At 41.3% G+C, this 13,802-nt stretch overlaps 1 protein-coding gene across 1 annotated transcript in view; it reads left to right on the top strand.

The window, feature by feature from the left end:
• The window catches only part of AMPH (amphiphysin), a 262,010-nt gene that overhangs the window by 187,614 nt on the left and 60,594 nt on the right, over positions 1 to 13,802 (top strand). Inside the window, exons 8-11 of the mRNA XM_056113455.1 lie at positions 7,368 to 7,443; positions 8,283 to 8,365; positions 10,664 to 10,802; positions 11,999 to 12,127. Of these exons, the coding sequence (XP_055969430.1) occupies positions 7,368 to 7,443; positions 8,283 to 8,365; positions 10,664 to 10,802; positions 11,999 to 12,127 (427 nt within the window). The remainder of the gene's footprint in view (positions 1 to 7,367; positions 7,444 to 8,282; positions 8,366 to 10,663; positions 10,803 to 11,998; positions 12,128 to 13,802) is intronic.

Consider the following 13,802-nt stretch of genomic DNA (forward strand, 5'->3'; position numbering starts at 1 on the left):
TTATGCTTCATGCATTTGGGGGCTTTGTTACATCTGTATATTCATAATTTTACCTTTTCTTTATATATTCACCATTTTATCTTATAAAATGTTCTCCTTTTGTCTATAGTAGTACATTTTGTATATTTTGCTGGGCTGGAGCGATAGCACAGCGGGTAGGGCGTTTGCCTTGCACGCAGCCAACATGGCCGACCTGAGTTCGATTCCTCCGCCCCTCTCGGAGAGCCCGGCAAGCTACTGAGAGTATCTTGCCCACACGGCAGAGCCTGGCAAGCTACCCATGACGTATTCAATATGCCAAACACAGTAACAACAAGTCTCACAATGGAGACGTTACTGGGCCCGCTCGAGCAAATCGATGAACAACGGGAGGACCGTGACCATGACCAGTCAGGTAATATAGCCGTTTCCGTTTTTTTTTAGTTGCTCTTAGGATAAAGAAAGTTTCTTTTATTTTAAACTTATTTAAGACTGGGAATAGAAGGTGTTTTCTTTTGTGAACAGTCTTTATGTGGATGCTGTGTGTGTGTGTGTGTGTTGTGTGTGTGTGTGTGTGTGTTGGGGGAGTTTATCCATGTGTCAGTCTCTGTCTTAGGATCAGTTTGTGTAATCCATTTGTCTGTTTCAGTACTGATAAAAATAGTACATATGCTAACCATTTTGCTAATCACTTTCACTCCATCTTATGTTCCCTCTTCTACTCTTCCATCATTTACATATATAGAAAGCAGAAACTGATTTATAAGGGAGAGATGATTTCATTTTCTTCATGGAGGAATATGTAGGTTTAATTGTAAAACATAGAATACTAGGTTATTTCATATGTTCTAAATTTGGGAGTCTATAATTAAAGCTGGTAGCTACCTGCAACAAAGAGGGAGGGGCTTCTTTTGCTAAATGTTGATAAATGATTAAAGCATTATTTAGTGAAGAGGCTGTTTTAGGCAGAGACAGACCTTAAATAAAGGCGTGAAGATAAAAGCAGTTATGTGGGCTTGAGAACCATCCTGTTCCTCTGACCTTCGCCACCTTCACGAGGAGGCAGGTTGCAGTAAAGCAGAGAGAGGCAGGCTCGGGGACTGAAGGTGGGCCACGCACTCTGTGCCACGCACTCCTTCAGTTACCAAAGAGCCTGTAAATCTCCTCATTTTGATTTTCTTGGAGCTCACATTGAAGGCGAGGAAGAGCAGTTACCAAGAACAGAAATAAAGAATAAAATACCAGGAAACAAATCCAGTGTAAATAATGAAACGAGGTAAGAGAGAGCAGCATGGATTGGCTCTCTCTGGCTGGGGAAGGCTCCTTCCAGAGTGCTCACCAATATATGGTAATTGATGGGGAAAAGGACACTGTTAGAGAATGCTGAGGCCCATTTTATACATGACAACTTTGAAGAATTTTTAAGAAACCGAAAAGAGTATGTTTATTGAGCAAAAGTTTAGAGCTAAAGGGCTTATTATAACCTACAGATAGTAGCTGATGCTTTAAGGTTTGATGAAGAAATCAGAAAGATCAAATGGCAAGATGGGGACCAAAGACAGAGTGTTTGAAAGGACCAATATTTAAGGAATATGCATGGAGAAACGCTGCAGAAGAGTCTGAGGAAAAAAAATCCCCAGAGATCTAGAAGATAGCCATGAAGAGGACTAGAATACAAGGATTTAAAATGCAAGAGTGAAGGTGATTCTAAAAGTCAGAGTGTTCTAGCAGAGAGATCGCGGTGAGGAATGAAGATGCAAACGCTGATGATTTCACTCACGTGTGGCATATAGAGAATCAAAGCAAACACAGTAACAAAACAGTTGTTCCTTACTGAGGTAGTAACCACGGTAATAGCAGCAGGCGGAGGAGGGCTTGGGTGCTTGAGGTACAGTTAGCTAGTGGTGGGTAGTATTAGTCCTTTGTTGGGGAGTGAAGTGTGGTATATATGTGTCTGAGTGCAATGTGATACTCCTGAAACACAGTATTTTTTTTTAAAAAAATGATAAGTTGGCTGGAGAGTTGGTACAGGAGGAAAGGTATCTACCTTGCGTGTGGTCAACCCTAGCTGGATTCCCTAGCACCACATATGGACGCAGAGTCCCAAAGGCACTGCCAGGAGTCACTCCTGAGCACAGAGTCAGAAATAGCCTTAGTACTACAGGCTGTGGCCTCCAAACCAAAAATAAAATATCTGGTTATTCAATAATAAATGAAACCATGAACCCAACATGGAAATGTTGAAATACAATGTCTGTAGTGAACTTCCAGAGAAGGTTCTGTTGCTAGTGGGGTCAGAAGCCCTGCTGTGGGCAGTGGGATTCTGGGCATAAGGAAGCAGAAACATCGGGTATTGTCTGCTGTTTTGAGAATCTGGTGAGCAAGAAAAATAGTGGCAGTAGCCTTTCCTGCGGGGGCTTGGGTTGGTGGCGGCGCTGTGTGGGTGGAATGTGTTGTACTCACCGTGGCCTGCTCAGTGCCAGCAATTGGACCAACCAGGTTTTGCTGGCCGCTGTGAAACAGATGGAATCTCCAAGTCTGCTGAGATCTGCTGTCAGTGTGCCTGTCACAGAGGTGCCTATGAAATCACAACGACAAAACAGAAGTTGCATTATCACTCGGCATCTCTCTTCCTCCCGGTAAAGGCAAGATAAGAGATGCTCATCAATGATGAACTATATACTTTTAAATTGCCCAGTCAAAGGAGACCCTCCCTATAGAGCAACCAAGGCAATGAAGCTAAAGATTACTAAAAGTCAAAGCTAAGAATTGAAGCCTGAATTTTAAGCTCTGTCTTACTAGTTTTTGTATGAGTACTATTTTTTTTTAATAATAAGATGCCTCAAAGCTAAAAATAAGGAAGTGGTACGAGAAGCAGCAGCTAGAAGGATAGAATCCTTTGAAGATGAGCTTCTGGCATTTCGAGAAGATGGCAGTGGCAAAGGTAGGGTGCTCTAGGTCCGAGGTGCTTCGGCATGTGAGGAACTCCTAGGACTGGGGTCCTGACAGGGCTGAGCACAGTGATTCATATGCCCACCAGCTCTTGCTTGATAAAGCAAAATGCTAATTTTAAGAAGAGCATCAGCCCATAAGAAAAGGGACAGTGATCTCAGAGATAAAAAAAATAGTGGAAGGTTGGAAGTGACTAAATGATCTTGTGGCCTGGGAAATGAGATTAGTGGGTAGGCTACTGGATTTCTTCATTTCATTCATAAGTAGTAGTAAGATCTGGGTCTGGAAACAGTAAATCCTCACAGAACACAATCTAAGGATTCTGGCATCACAGGAGTCAGCAGATTTGGAGTTGTTGGGTTTTATGGCTGCATGATCATATTCATGCTATCTGCTGATGTTAAGTTTGGTGAAATAATCTGTCATTGTAGACAGTCAGTGGGGTCACTCGGGGGCATGGGATTGATGGGTGAGCTGTGAGAAAGCTAGAATGGGGGGCATGAGTCTCAGAAATGGGCATTTAAATGAGCTCAGCAGATAAGGGACTGAAGGAGACTTTTGTCCCCCACCTAGAAGTGTGACAGGAGAAGGGCTGCCTCCCCTGTTGCAGGGGCAAGAATGTGGCAGGGATCCTCCCGAGGAATTTTCCCTTGGCATCTGCAGGGCAGAGAGGATCGTGGCTTGCAAACCGTAGTTGTATTCAGCTTGCTTCTAATTCTTGCTAATGTTCCCAAAGAAGGAAAGGGCTTAATAAAGAAATTGACTCTTGACAACTGGGCAGAAGGAGCTGAAGCTCTCTGTCAACTCTTGAGGAAGTGGTGATGTCCCAGAGTCTCCGTTTCTGAGAAACTTGAAACTTTCCAAGTAGATAATCTTTAAATTTAGAACCTGACATGCCTTGTCATCATCTGTTTTAGTGCTGGTAATATCAGTGTTGGGCTGTTTGTTGTTTATTTTCTAAGCCATGGTTATAATCAGAATGTGCACAGAATGTATAGACTGATTCTTTCATTGGCTCCTCATTGTTCATTTCTTCATTCAGTCTTGGAGTATTTCCTGTTGCTTGCTCTGCATCCGGTGCTAGATCAACTAGTAGTGAACTAGTCTCTGATTTCATAAGTTAGAGAAAATTACCGAAAATTAGATGACTTATATCAGAGACATTGAGCCATTTGTAAAAAAATCAAATACATTCTCAATGAATTAATTATTAAATTCTAAAGATAAACCACAATATATTAGATAAATATAAATATTTTTAGTTATCAGCACAGCGAGTAGGGTGTTTGCCTTTCATGTAGCCAACATGGCCAACCAGAATTCTATTCCTCTACCCCTCTTGGAGAGCCTGGCAAGCTACCGAGAGTATCTCGCCCGCACAGCAAAGCCTGGCAAGCTACCCGTGATGTATTTGATATGCCAAACACAGTAACAACAAAAGTCTCACACTGGAGACGTTACTGGGGCCACTCGAGAAAATCGATGAACAATAGGAGGACAGTGACAGTGAATTCTACATAAAGTGTTTATTTCAGGTGCTACGCCAGTTTTTGCTCTAGATAATCATCACTGTAAACAAGGAAAGATATGCTGTATATCAGAAAATAAAATTTAAAGAAGAATGGGGATTCTTGTTTTGCCTGAATGCATTCAAGCTCAGTATGTTTAAAAGAAAATTGTCTGCAAATAAAGAAATAAGAAAAATATGTATACATCAAAAATATGAATAGATGGCTCAGAAAAAGAAAAAAAGAAAACAATGATTGAGTATAATCAGTATTAATTAATATAAATTTGAAAGTCAGTGAAATGCTAGCTTTTTGTCTTCCAATTTACACAGATTTGGTTTAAAGACTTTTGTGGCTTTTTGCTTGTTTGTATTATTAGTTTTTTGTTTTGGACCACACCCGGCTGTGCTCAGGGATCACTCCTGAGGTTCCCTCTGGGGTGCTGGGTATTGAACTCGGGTCAGTGTGTACAAGACAGATGCCCGTCTGTGCCATACTCTCACTCTGGCCCTTGGTTTAAAGACATTTAAAGTTGAGGGAAAGCAAAGGTCTGGTTACATGGGAGCAGTTTGTGTGCATCAGAGCTATATTGTATGAACCTTTCATTCAGCATGCACATGCTGGGCATATCCCTTGGACATCTGAGTTCTGTGTACAATTAAAATTCATGGATCTCAATAGGGTTTTGATGATCAGATTGCCAAAAAAAAAAAATCCGATAAAATCGTAGCACCACCTGCCCCCAGCGGCACCCCTGGCTCCCAGTCTTTCATTCTCTTGCCTTCTCCCCCATGTGTTCCTTGCAGGCTTGGGACATGCTGTTTCTCTTCTCGGTTCCTTTCAATGTTTCTGTCCAGGCTGTTAATTTCTGATCTTTTAAACACCCCTGGCTTGCACATCCACATACTATTTTGAAATCTATCTCTTGCTCTCAGAAGTATGAATGGAACATACGTCCATTACACAGCCCTACAGGTGGTTCTCTAACTGGGTCTTGGCCACCTTGGGCCACCACTGAGCAGACACCCACACTGTATAGGCCTTGGTTGAATATTTCAATGGGGAGGGCAGTGAGGGATTGCTGTTAGGTTGCCTGGGGTCAGCTGAGCAAGTGGGCTATAAAGGTAGCCTGTCACAGTGGCCAGCAAGATTTTCCCACAGATAATCCAGTGACCCGCGTCCTGCTACAGAGTGAGGTGTCAGGGTCAGTCTCTTCCCTTCTTTCCAGATGCTGCCTGATTTAGCCTCTCTGAAAACAGGTCTGAGCTCCCTACATTTTCCCTCTCTCAGACATGCCAGAGACCACCCTGATCACCATTAGCTGAAAGTACATGCCATAAATGCTTCGTAATCTGGAAAATCCTCTTTCCTAGAGCACCAAACTTCTTGCCCCAGACCCTCATCTCATCTTAGGGTCTGACATTCCCAAGTGCTGTTCCCCAAATAGGGTCTCAGGATTCCAACTCCTCCCCTTACTGGTCCTCGATTGACAACTACATGATGCTAGACAATTAATGTCTATGCCTCTTTCCTGGATATAAAAAAAGAATCACTACCTTGGGAGTCGTTATGAGAATTGAGTGAACATCTGAAAGTCCTTAGATGACTTCTCTGATGTTAATGATAATGGAACATCATTTGCTGCATATTAGAATTCTACACACAGAAAGAACCTCTCATCAGCAAATGAGTGTCCTTTTCCTATCTTTTCCTCGCAGTTTAAAGCAGATGGGTGCCTATTGTGTATGGTCACATTCTTATAAACTCCCAGAATGTATGTGTTTTCATGTTTTAGACTTACCTAATATGTTTGGTGGCTATGTCTTTAATTGCTTTGACTAAGGCTTGAAATCAAATTAACCAATCAGGGTTCGATAGTGTTCATTTTGAAGATCTCATTGAAGCAACACTGTAGCACTCTCCTGTAGCACTGTCCTCCTATTGTTCAATTTGCTCCAGCGGGCACCAGTAATATCTCCATTGTGAGACTTGTTGTTACTGTTTTTGGCATATTGAATACGCCAGGCTCTGCTGTGCGGGCCAAATACTCTTGGTAGTTTGCCGGGCTCTCCAACAGGGATGGAGGAATTGATCCCGGGTTGGCTGCATGCAAGGCAAACGCCCTACCCACTGTGCTATTGCTCTGCCAATACGAATTAAATCAGAGTAGTCATTTGCTCAAACAGATATGGAAGGAAGAAAAAATTGTCAAATTACCCGCTCTTTGAGATACCGGGAACTTCCACTGGGGGGATCTAGAATTGAATCCATTTCTGATACATTTCCTTCTAGGGTCATAAATGGGAAAATGCAGGGACCTTGTCACAGAGTCTCTGTTTCTGAGCTGTCAGAGATCTTTGTCATCAATAGAAAACGCTGCCTGTGGCTGAAAAATGCTAATAGATGTTTGGAGTTCAAAAAAATTTCTTTCAAACAAGTATAACCTCCTCTGTCTCAAAATACTTACAAGACATTTACCTAAAGTACAAACAAATTCTTAAGGGAGTATTTCCAAGAGGATTAGTTAACTCCTGTTGTGGTATCAGTACCACCTAGAACTTGTAGAAATGGAACTTCTCAGATCCCACCTCAGACCTGCTAAATCAGAAACAAATCATCTAGTGGTTTTTTTATAGCTGGTTGCAAAATATATATTTAATAAGTTTACAATATCCAGGTAATCCCTATACGGGCTAAAATTTATAATATTAACTACATTTTAGGAAAGGCTTTATACCAAAAAAATACTATTTTGTTCACCAACATGAAAGGAAAGCTTGGTTATTCTTTGAATTAAATATTTACTTCATCCAGTGTTACTTGGTGTTATTATAAATAAAATTTGTATTAAATGTATTTGCCACTTAAAATAGTATTACTTACTGGTCTTTGCCCTCTATTTTTTCTCTTTATATGTATACGTGGTAGACGAATTGGATTTTACGTCAATACTTTCAAAAATGTCTCTAGCCTCGAGGCCAAGTTTCATAAGGAAATTGCAGTGGTGAGTATTAATTCATTATGAATTATAGAATATAAAGTAATTGAATGTTTATTTTGGAAGCAAATGAAATGACAAAATTTTGCAAAATAATTCTTTTGTACATATCTCTTAATACTCTCAGTAATAGTTCACAGTTTTTATGTCGTGACCACATTTATATCTTTTAAAGATTTTAATCTCGCCCGCACGGCAGAGCCTGGCAAGATCCCCGTGATGTATTCGATATGCCAAACACAGTAACAACAAAGTCTCCAATGGAGACGTTACTGGGCCCGCTGGAGCAAATCGATGATCAACGGGCGGGCCTTTACTTTACTTTACTTTACTTATTAAAAAAACTAATAAATAAGTGCCTGCTTTTAATTTTCTTTGATTTCTTTTTCTCATTTTTCTGTCTTACAGTCTTTTTTCTTTTTAATCCAGATTTTAAAATTGAAGTTTAACATTATAGAATGGGGGAAAAATTGGGAGTTTAACATTATAGTCTAGACTGTAGATATTCAGATAAATTAGCAGCTCTTATTGTCTAATATTTTCTTAGTTCTATACAGTAGTTTGTGACTCTATATGGAAGGATCCAAAGAACAGTAAGTTTTTATTTTCTGCTCTGAAGTCATTCATACAAATATTTTCATTTTTTTAGTGTGTATGTTTGTGGCCACTCAGTTTGGGTGATATTTTTAAATTATCTCTTGTACACAACTTCAGTTATCCTGAAACTAACTACTCATACTACCATAGTAGTTGTAGCTTTTCAAGACGAAGCTCCTTGCTTGGCACAGTATCCTCATTGGCACCAGAATGACTTGCAACTAATAGAAAAGTGTCTCTGCCCTTAGCTTTGCCACAAACTATTTGAGGTGATGACGAAACTGGGCGACCAGCATGCTGACAAGGCCTTCACCATTCAGGGAGCCCCGAGGTAGGTCCTGTTCCTCAGAGCCGAGTTCGCCTCTTGTGTCCCTTTGTGCAGTGTGTTGAGCTTTCCTTAGCCCTGCTCGCCTGTGCGATTGTGTCATTCTGTCTGGGCCTAAATTAGAACCATTCCCCTGGAGCCCCACACCAGCCTTCCTTCCCAGCTTCCACATTTACCTTCAGCCATCGTGTATTTATCCTACTGGCTGTTTCACAATGTCGCAGTCATATAATAAAATGACAATTACTGGTTCTCTCTGCATCCCATGGATCCAGAGTGCAGTGGTATGGAAATTGAAATATATAATGTCTTACTGAGCACTTGCTATTTTCTTTGGTGGAGAGAGAAATTCTCAAAGCGCATGATAGTTCAGTCAGACTTTCTCTCTGCCATTGACCTTTCTTTCCTGCAAATGTTTGACGAAAAGAGAGAGAAAGTAGTCAAGGTCTCTCCACTTCCTTCTCTCCTGGTTCTCCCGACCTGGAAAGCACTGTACTCTTTCTTTCATTACACGCTGTTGTTTTGAGTTTGCACTCAAGTGCCAAAGACCCAGAAATCCAAAGGTGGCTTCTATGTGTTGCTCACCAACTGGCTTCCCAGCATCTCCTGTGACTGGGGGTCATATTGAATCTGTCCTTCTCAAGGAATGCAGGCTGGTGAGTTTTGGGCTGGGAGTTAGAAGACTGTTTTGCGACTGGTTAACTTGACTTGCTTTATTTGAGTGAATCCAGTAACCTCTTTGGTTAATCATCTTGTTTTTTAAGATCACAGACAAAAAACGTTCATATCAAGCCAACTTCTAAGTATTATATAGCCTCAAAGGTTTATATTTAAGGTTTCAATGTTATTATATGCTATAGCCTCAAACAGACATTTATAACATGCACTTAGCACACACACACACACACACTCACACACACACGCACACATACACCCCTCATCTCCATGTGTCAGTCAGAGAATCCCTCTGGGTATAGCTCATTAGTTTTATTCACTGCTGTTTGGATTAGCTGCACTGTCAATCTCTATTATAATAGTTACACAATGTGAACATTAAGTACTTCTTCCTTAAAATAATATCTGAATGAGTTAGCTACTTTCAAAGATAGACTTATATCAACTTGTGTCTAGGAATGAATGAAGAACTAAAATAAGAATACTAGTATTTGACTCTGAGAAATAAAATACATGAATAAATTCAGGGTTGCTCTCTCCTAGAGGATGAAATATTCGATGTTGATTGAGTCAGATCAGGTGGAGAGCAAGTTGGGGCCCCTTTAACAAATGCTCTTTTCATCTTTCTCAATGCCCTTCTGCAGTCTGGTGAGGTGAGTCCATCCACTGGGTTCTCTGTCAGGCACAGATTCATGCTCTGCTTCCCAACAGAGCCCATGGTTGTGCTTATAGAGCCACAGGCATGGGGTGCATCTGTTCTCTCTGAACAGCCCTTCCCTACTCCTGGAATCTGTGCACCAAGCTGCTGCTTACTTGCTCATGTATTCTGAGGTGCAGACCTCTAGCAGTAGACTGTAGAGTTTTAGAGTAGGCTGTCCCCACTTACCTCTTAGTCCTTGGGTTTGGGCTATTCACAAACATCTGGGCCTGTTTCAGCAGCATAGTGAGTTGTTAGAAAGTGCCAGTGAATCGCAGCCAGCACATAATTTGTTTGTACATGTCAGGATATTTGAATTGGGTAATTATTCTATAAGGTGCGGGAAGGAGATTGATGAGTTAATAGATTTTCAAATTTTATTAAAAAGCCCTCCTACAGAATTTTCATGACCATCATCTTGAGAAAGCCTTTTGATGTCAAATTTTAAATCATCAAGGTAGATTTTTTAGGATGCTTTATATGTGTATATATGTGCATATATATACATATATATATATATATATATATATATCAAGAGTGTAGTTCATTTGCCTTATATTTGGAAAACTCTTGCAGACTCCTGCACAGTGGAAGGAATAGGGGAGACGCATTGCTCAAGCATCAATTTAGATTAATTAAATTTCTGAGTGACTGTAGGGCTTCTCTGACTGTTTGTGCAACACTTTACTTATTTGTCAAGTGAACAGTAGTATCTGGGGATTGCAGTGATTAAACAGATGAGTGGACTCTGACCCACAGCAGAAACAGAGCTGGTACAGTTTGCGGCACTCATAAAGACGATGGCACTCCCCAGAGCAAGGGGGAGCTTGCAGCAGTGTGTGCTGCGCCCCGCAGTCCTGTGCATGGTGACCCAGGTGAGTCAGCGCTGCTCGCTGGAAGACCCTTTGCTCTCTCTGTCTGTGTCCATCCAGTGACTCCGGTCCTCTCCGCATGGCAAAGACACCTTCACCTCCTGAGGAGCCTTCACCCCTCCCAAGCCCGACAGCTAGTCCTAATCATACTTTGGCACCTGCGTCCCCTGCCCCCGTGCGACCAAGGTCACCTTCACAGGTAGAAACAAAGTGACATGTGTTGGAGGGTGGAAGAATGGGGTGACCTGATGCCATCAGGGCTGATCTTGCTGTTCTGGGCAGTCCTGGGGACATTGGTTGGGGGCCTCTGTGATGGGAGTCTTTGCATGTTTGGAGTCTTTGCATGTTTGGACTGTCTCCAAGAAATCGGGTCTTTTTTTTTCCTTTTGTGGATTTCTGCATTTTCTCATGTACTCTAGGACTGGGAATGTCAAGAATTCTTTCCCCAGTCTCTACTCCCTGCAACGTTCATGGCCTTATCTCAGGAATTTAGAATCCTTTCTGCAAGATTCCATCCAATCCTACTTTCTCTAGGAAATCTCTTTCAGCTAGTTCAAAGGATATGCAGAACAGCCAAAGAAAAACCATTCTATTGATATAAGATTGTCATTTCTTCCGATATTGCACATGTTACTCAACCAAATTTCAGGGAACAAGTAAAATAGTAAGAGAAAGGTAAATAGAAAAAGATTACCACCAAATTTAGGTGAAAAGGAAAACTTAACAAACTGCAAAGTTTGAAAACTGCTTAACATGTCTGGTTAAAACTAAGGAAAATTGTAAGAAGAGACACATAATAGAGGGAGCTGAGTTAAACCTCTGACGTTTAACTGGGTTAAACGTCCATTAGGAAAGGGAAGTGTGCTGTCTATAGTGGTCACTATGATCCCAGTGACAGGCTTGCACGACTTCAGTTTTTCAATTCTAGTTCACTGCAAAAGTGAGAGATGATTTATTTTCAGTTGGTTCCGGAGGAGATAGTGCTTTAGTTTAGCTTTGAAGGCCTAGGTACCCGGCCCTGTACATGACTCAGAGAACCAGGAGACAGCATTCTTCACCTGGGCCAGGTAGGCTTAGAGGAGATCCGTTACAAGCCTCATTTTGTCCAAAGTTGTTATGATGTTGATGAGAAAAAATAATCTGGCAGGCACAGGCTTAAAGGATGTTATTTGAGGATCTGATTTTGTTGTACCTCCTTTTCTCCTTTAGCTTCATGCCCTGCTTTACAGAATCTTACAGGGGAGTTAATGAGGGCTTACTATAATTCTGTATGCATTGAATTTTGAAATTTAACCAGTACTTAGTATTCCATGAACTCTGCTTACGTGACATTTTTTAATCCTCACATGTCATCTTTGGCTAATTAACTAGTTGTTTATATTTCATTCTTTGTAGACAAGGAAAGGACCCCCTGTTCCACCTCTGCCAAAAGTCACCCCGACTAAGGAACTGAAGCAGGAGAATATAATCAATTTCTTTGAGGACAACTTTGTTCCAGAAATCAGTGTAACAACTCCTTCTCAGGTAAGTGGGAGAGAACTGGAGTTTGCATTGAGGGATTCTCAGGGCTCAGCTCCAAATAAGTGGTAGATGTTAAAGCTGACAATATAATTTCAGCTGTCATTCAGCTTTGCTTTAATTACATAGTACTATGTCTAAACTATTTTATTTTTTTAATATTTATTTATTTCGGTTTGGGGGCCACACTCTGCTGTGCTCAGGACTGACTTCTGGCTCTGTGCTTAGGGTTCACTCCTAGAGGGGCTTGGGGACCATATAGGATGCCAGGGATTGACCCTGGGTCAGCCAGATGCAAGGCAAATGCCCTACCTACTGTATTGTCACTCCAATCCCTCTAAGTATATATCAATTTTGCTCCATAAAATAAATATTGCATTGTTATATACACCTGATTTTCCTACTTAATTTTATTGAACATTTTTAATGCTCTAGTAGTGTCTTTTTAGAAAATATGTGATCAGAAGAATCTGTTAGATGTTCCAAACCTAATTGGAACATCTAACAGAACATCTAACATCTAACAATGGCATTCGCTGCTCCCCCCTTCTTTTGGTTACTTTCCCCATGCTTTGGTGATCATCAAATATATGTGAATTCATGTTTGTACTGTCTAGAATTTCTTCCCATTAATTCCTAGTAGAAGATGGAGAGATCATGTATAAGAGATGAGTCTTTGAAAACTTGCAGCCGCTTGGCAGAGTCACACCCATCTGCCGGAGTTATTGTTGTGGGGTGTCTCATTGCCTCTAGAAATCAACATTCAGAATGGTCCCTGGTGCCATTAAAACAAAACCTGCCTTAAGGGTAAAAGTTCCTAGAGAAAGCATGTTAGTGTCCTTGCCTCCTTGTGTTTTCGGGGTCAGAAATAATATTTATGTTTTGCATGAAGTACGAATAGAGCACAATAGTTATCAAATGAACCTGTGCAACATAGCAATTGGGATTACATTTCCTTAGATAGTAACAAACAACACACAAGTAACCAGACGACAGAAGCTTAGAAGCATGCAGTTGCTAAATCAAAGATTGGCATCTCTTTGAAGGACATTTTTTGGTTTGTTTTGGGGCCACACTAGCAGTGCTCAAGGCTTACTCCTGGCTCTGTGCTCAGTGATCACTCCTGGTGGGGTTTGGAGGACCAGATAGGGTGCAGAGGATGGTTCCTGGGTTGGCTCTGCACAACCAAGTTCCCTACCCACTGTACTTTCTCTCCAGTCCCCAAGACCATAAATGTTAATACTCTTGTAAGTGTGTCAGTCTTAACTACAATGACTGTCCTTCCATTGTTCGTCGATTTGCTCGAGTGGGCACCAGTAGCATCTCACAACAAATTGTGAGACTTGTTGTTACTCTTTTGGGCATATCAAATACATCATGGGTAGCTTTCCAGGCTTTGCCATGTGGGCGAGATACTGTCGGTAGCTTGCTGGGCTCTCCGAGAGGGGCGAAGGAATTGAACTCGGGTCGGCCGTGTCTGCTGCGTGCAAGGCTAACGCCCTACCCACTGTGCTATCGTTCCAGCCCACTACAATGACAATAAAAGAAATTTTAAAGAAAAACATTCACAAAGAAGAAAAATCTTTTAATTACGTTACTTTTTGGTGCTCAGCATAACATAGATTAATGCGCTAAGTTTGCTATTTTTGTTATGTACTTCATGGGCAAGAGCATCTCTTTA

Source organism: Sorex fumeus, unplaced genomic scaffold (assembly GCF_029834395.1).
Source record: "Sorex fumeus unplaced genomic scaffold, SorFum_2.1 ptg000020l, whole genome shotgun sequence".
NCBI lineage: Eukaryota > Metazoa > Chordata > Mammalia > Eulipotyphla > Soricidae > Sorex > Sorex fumeus.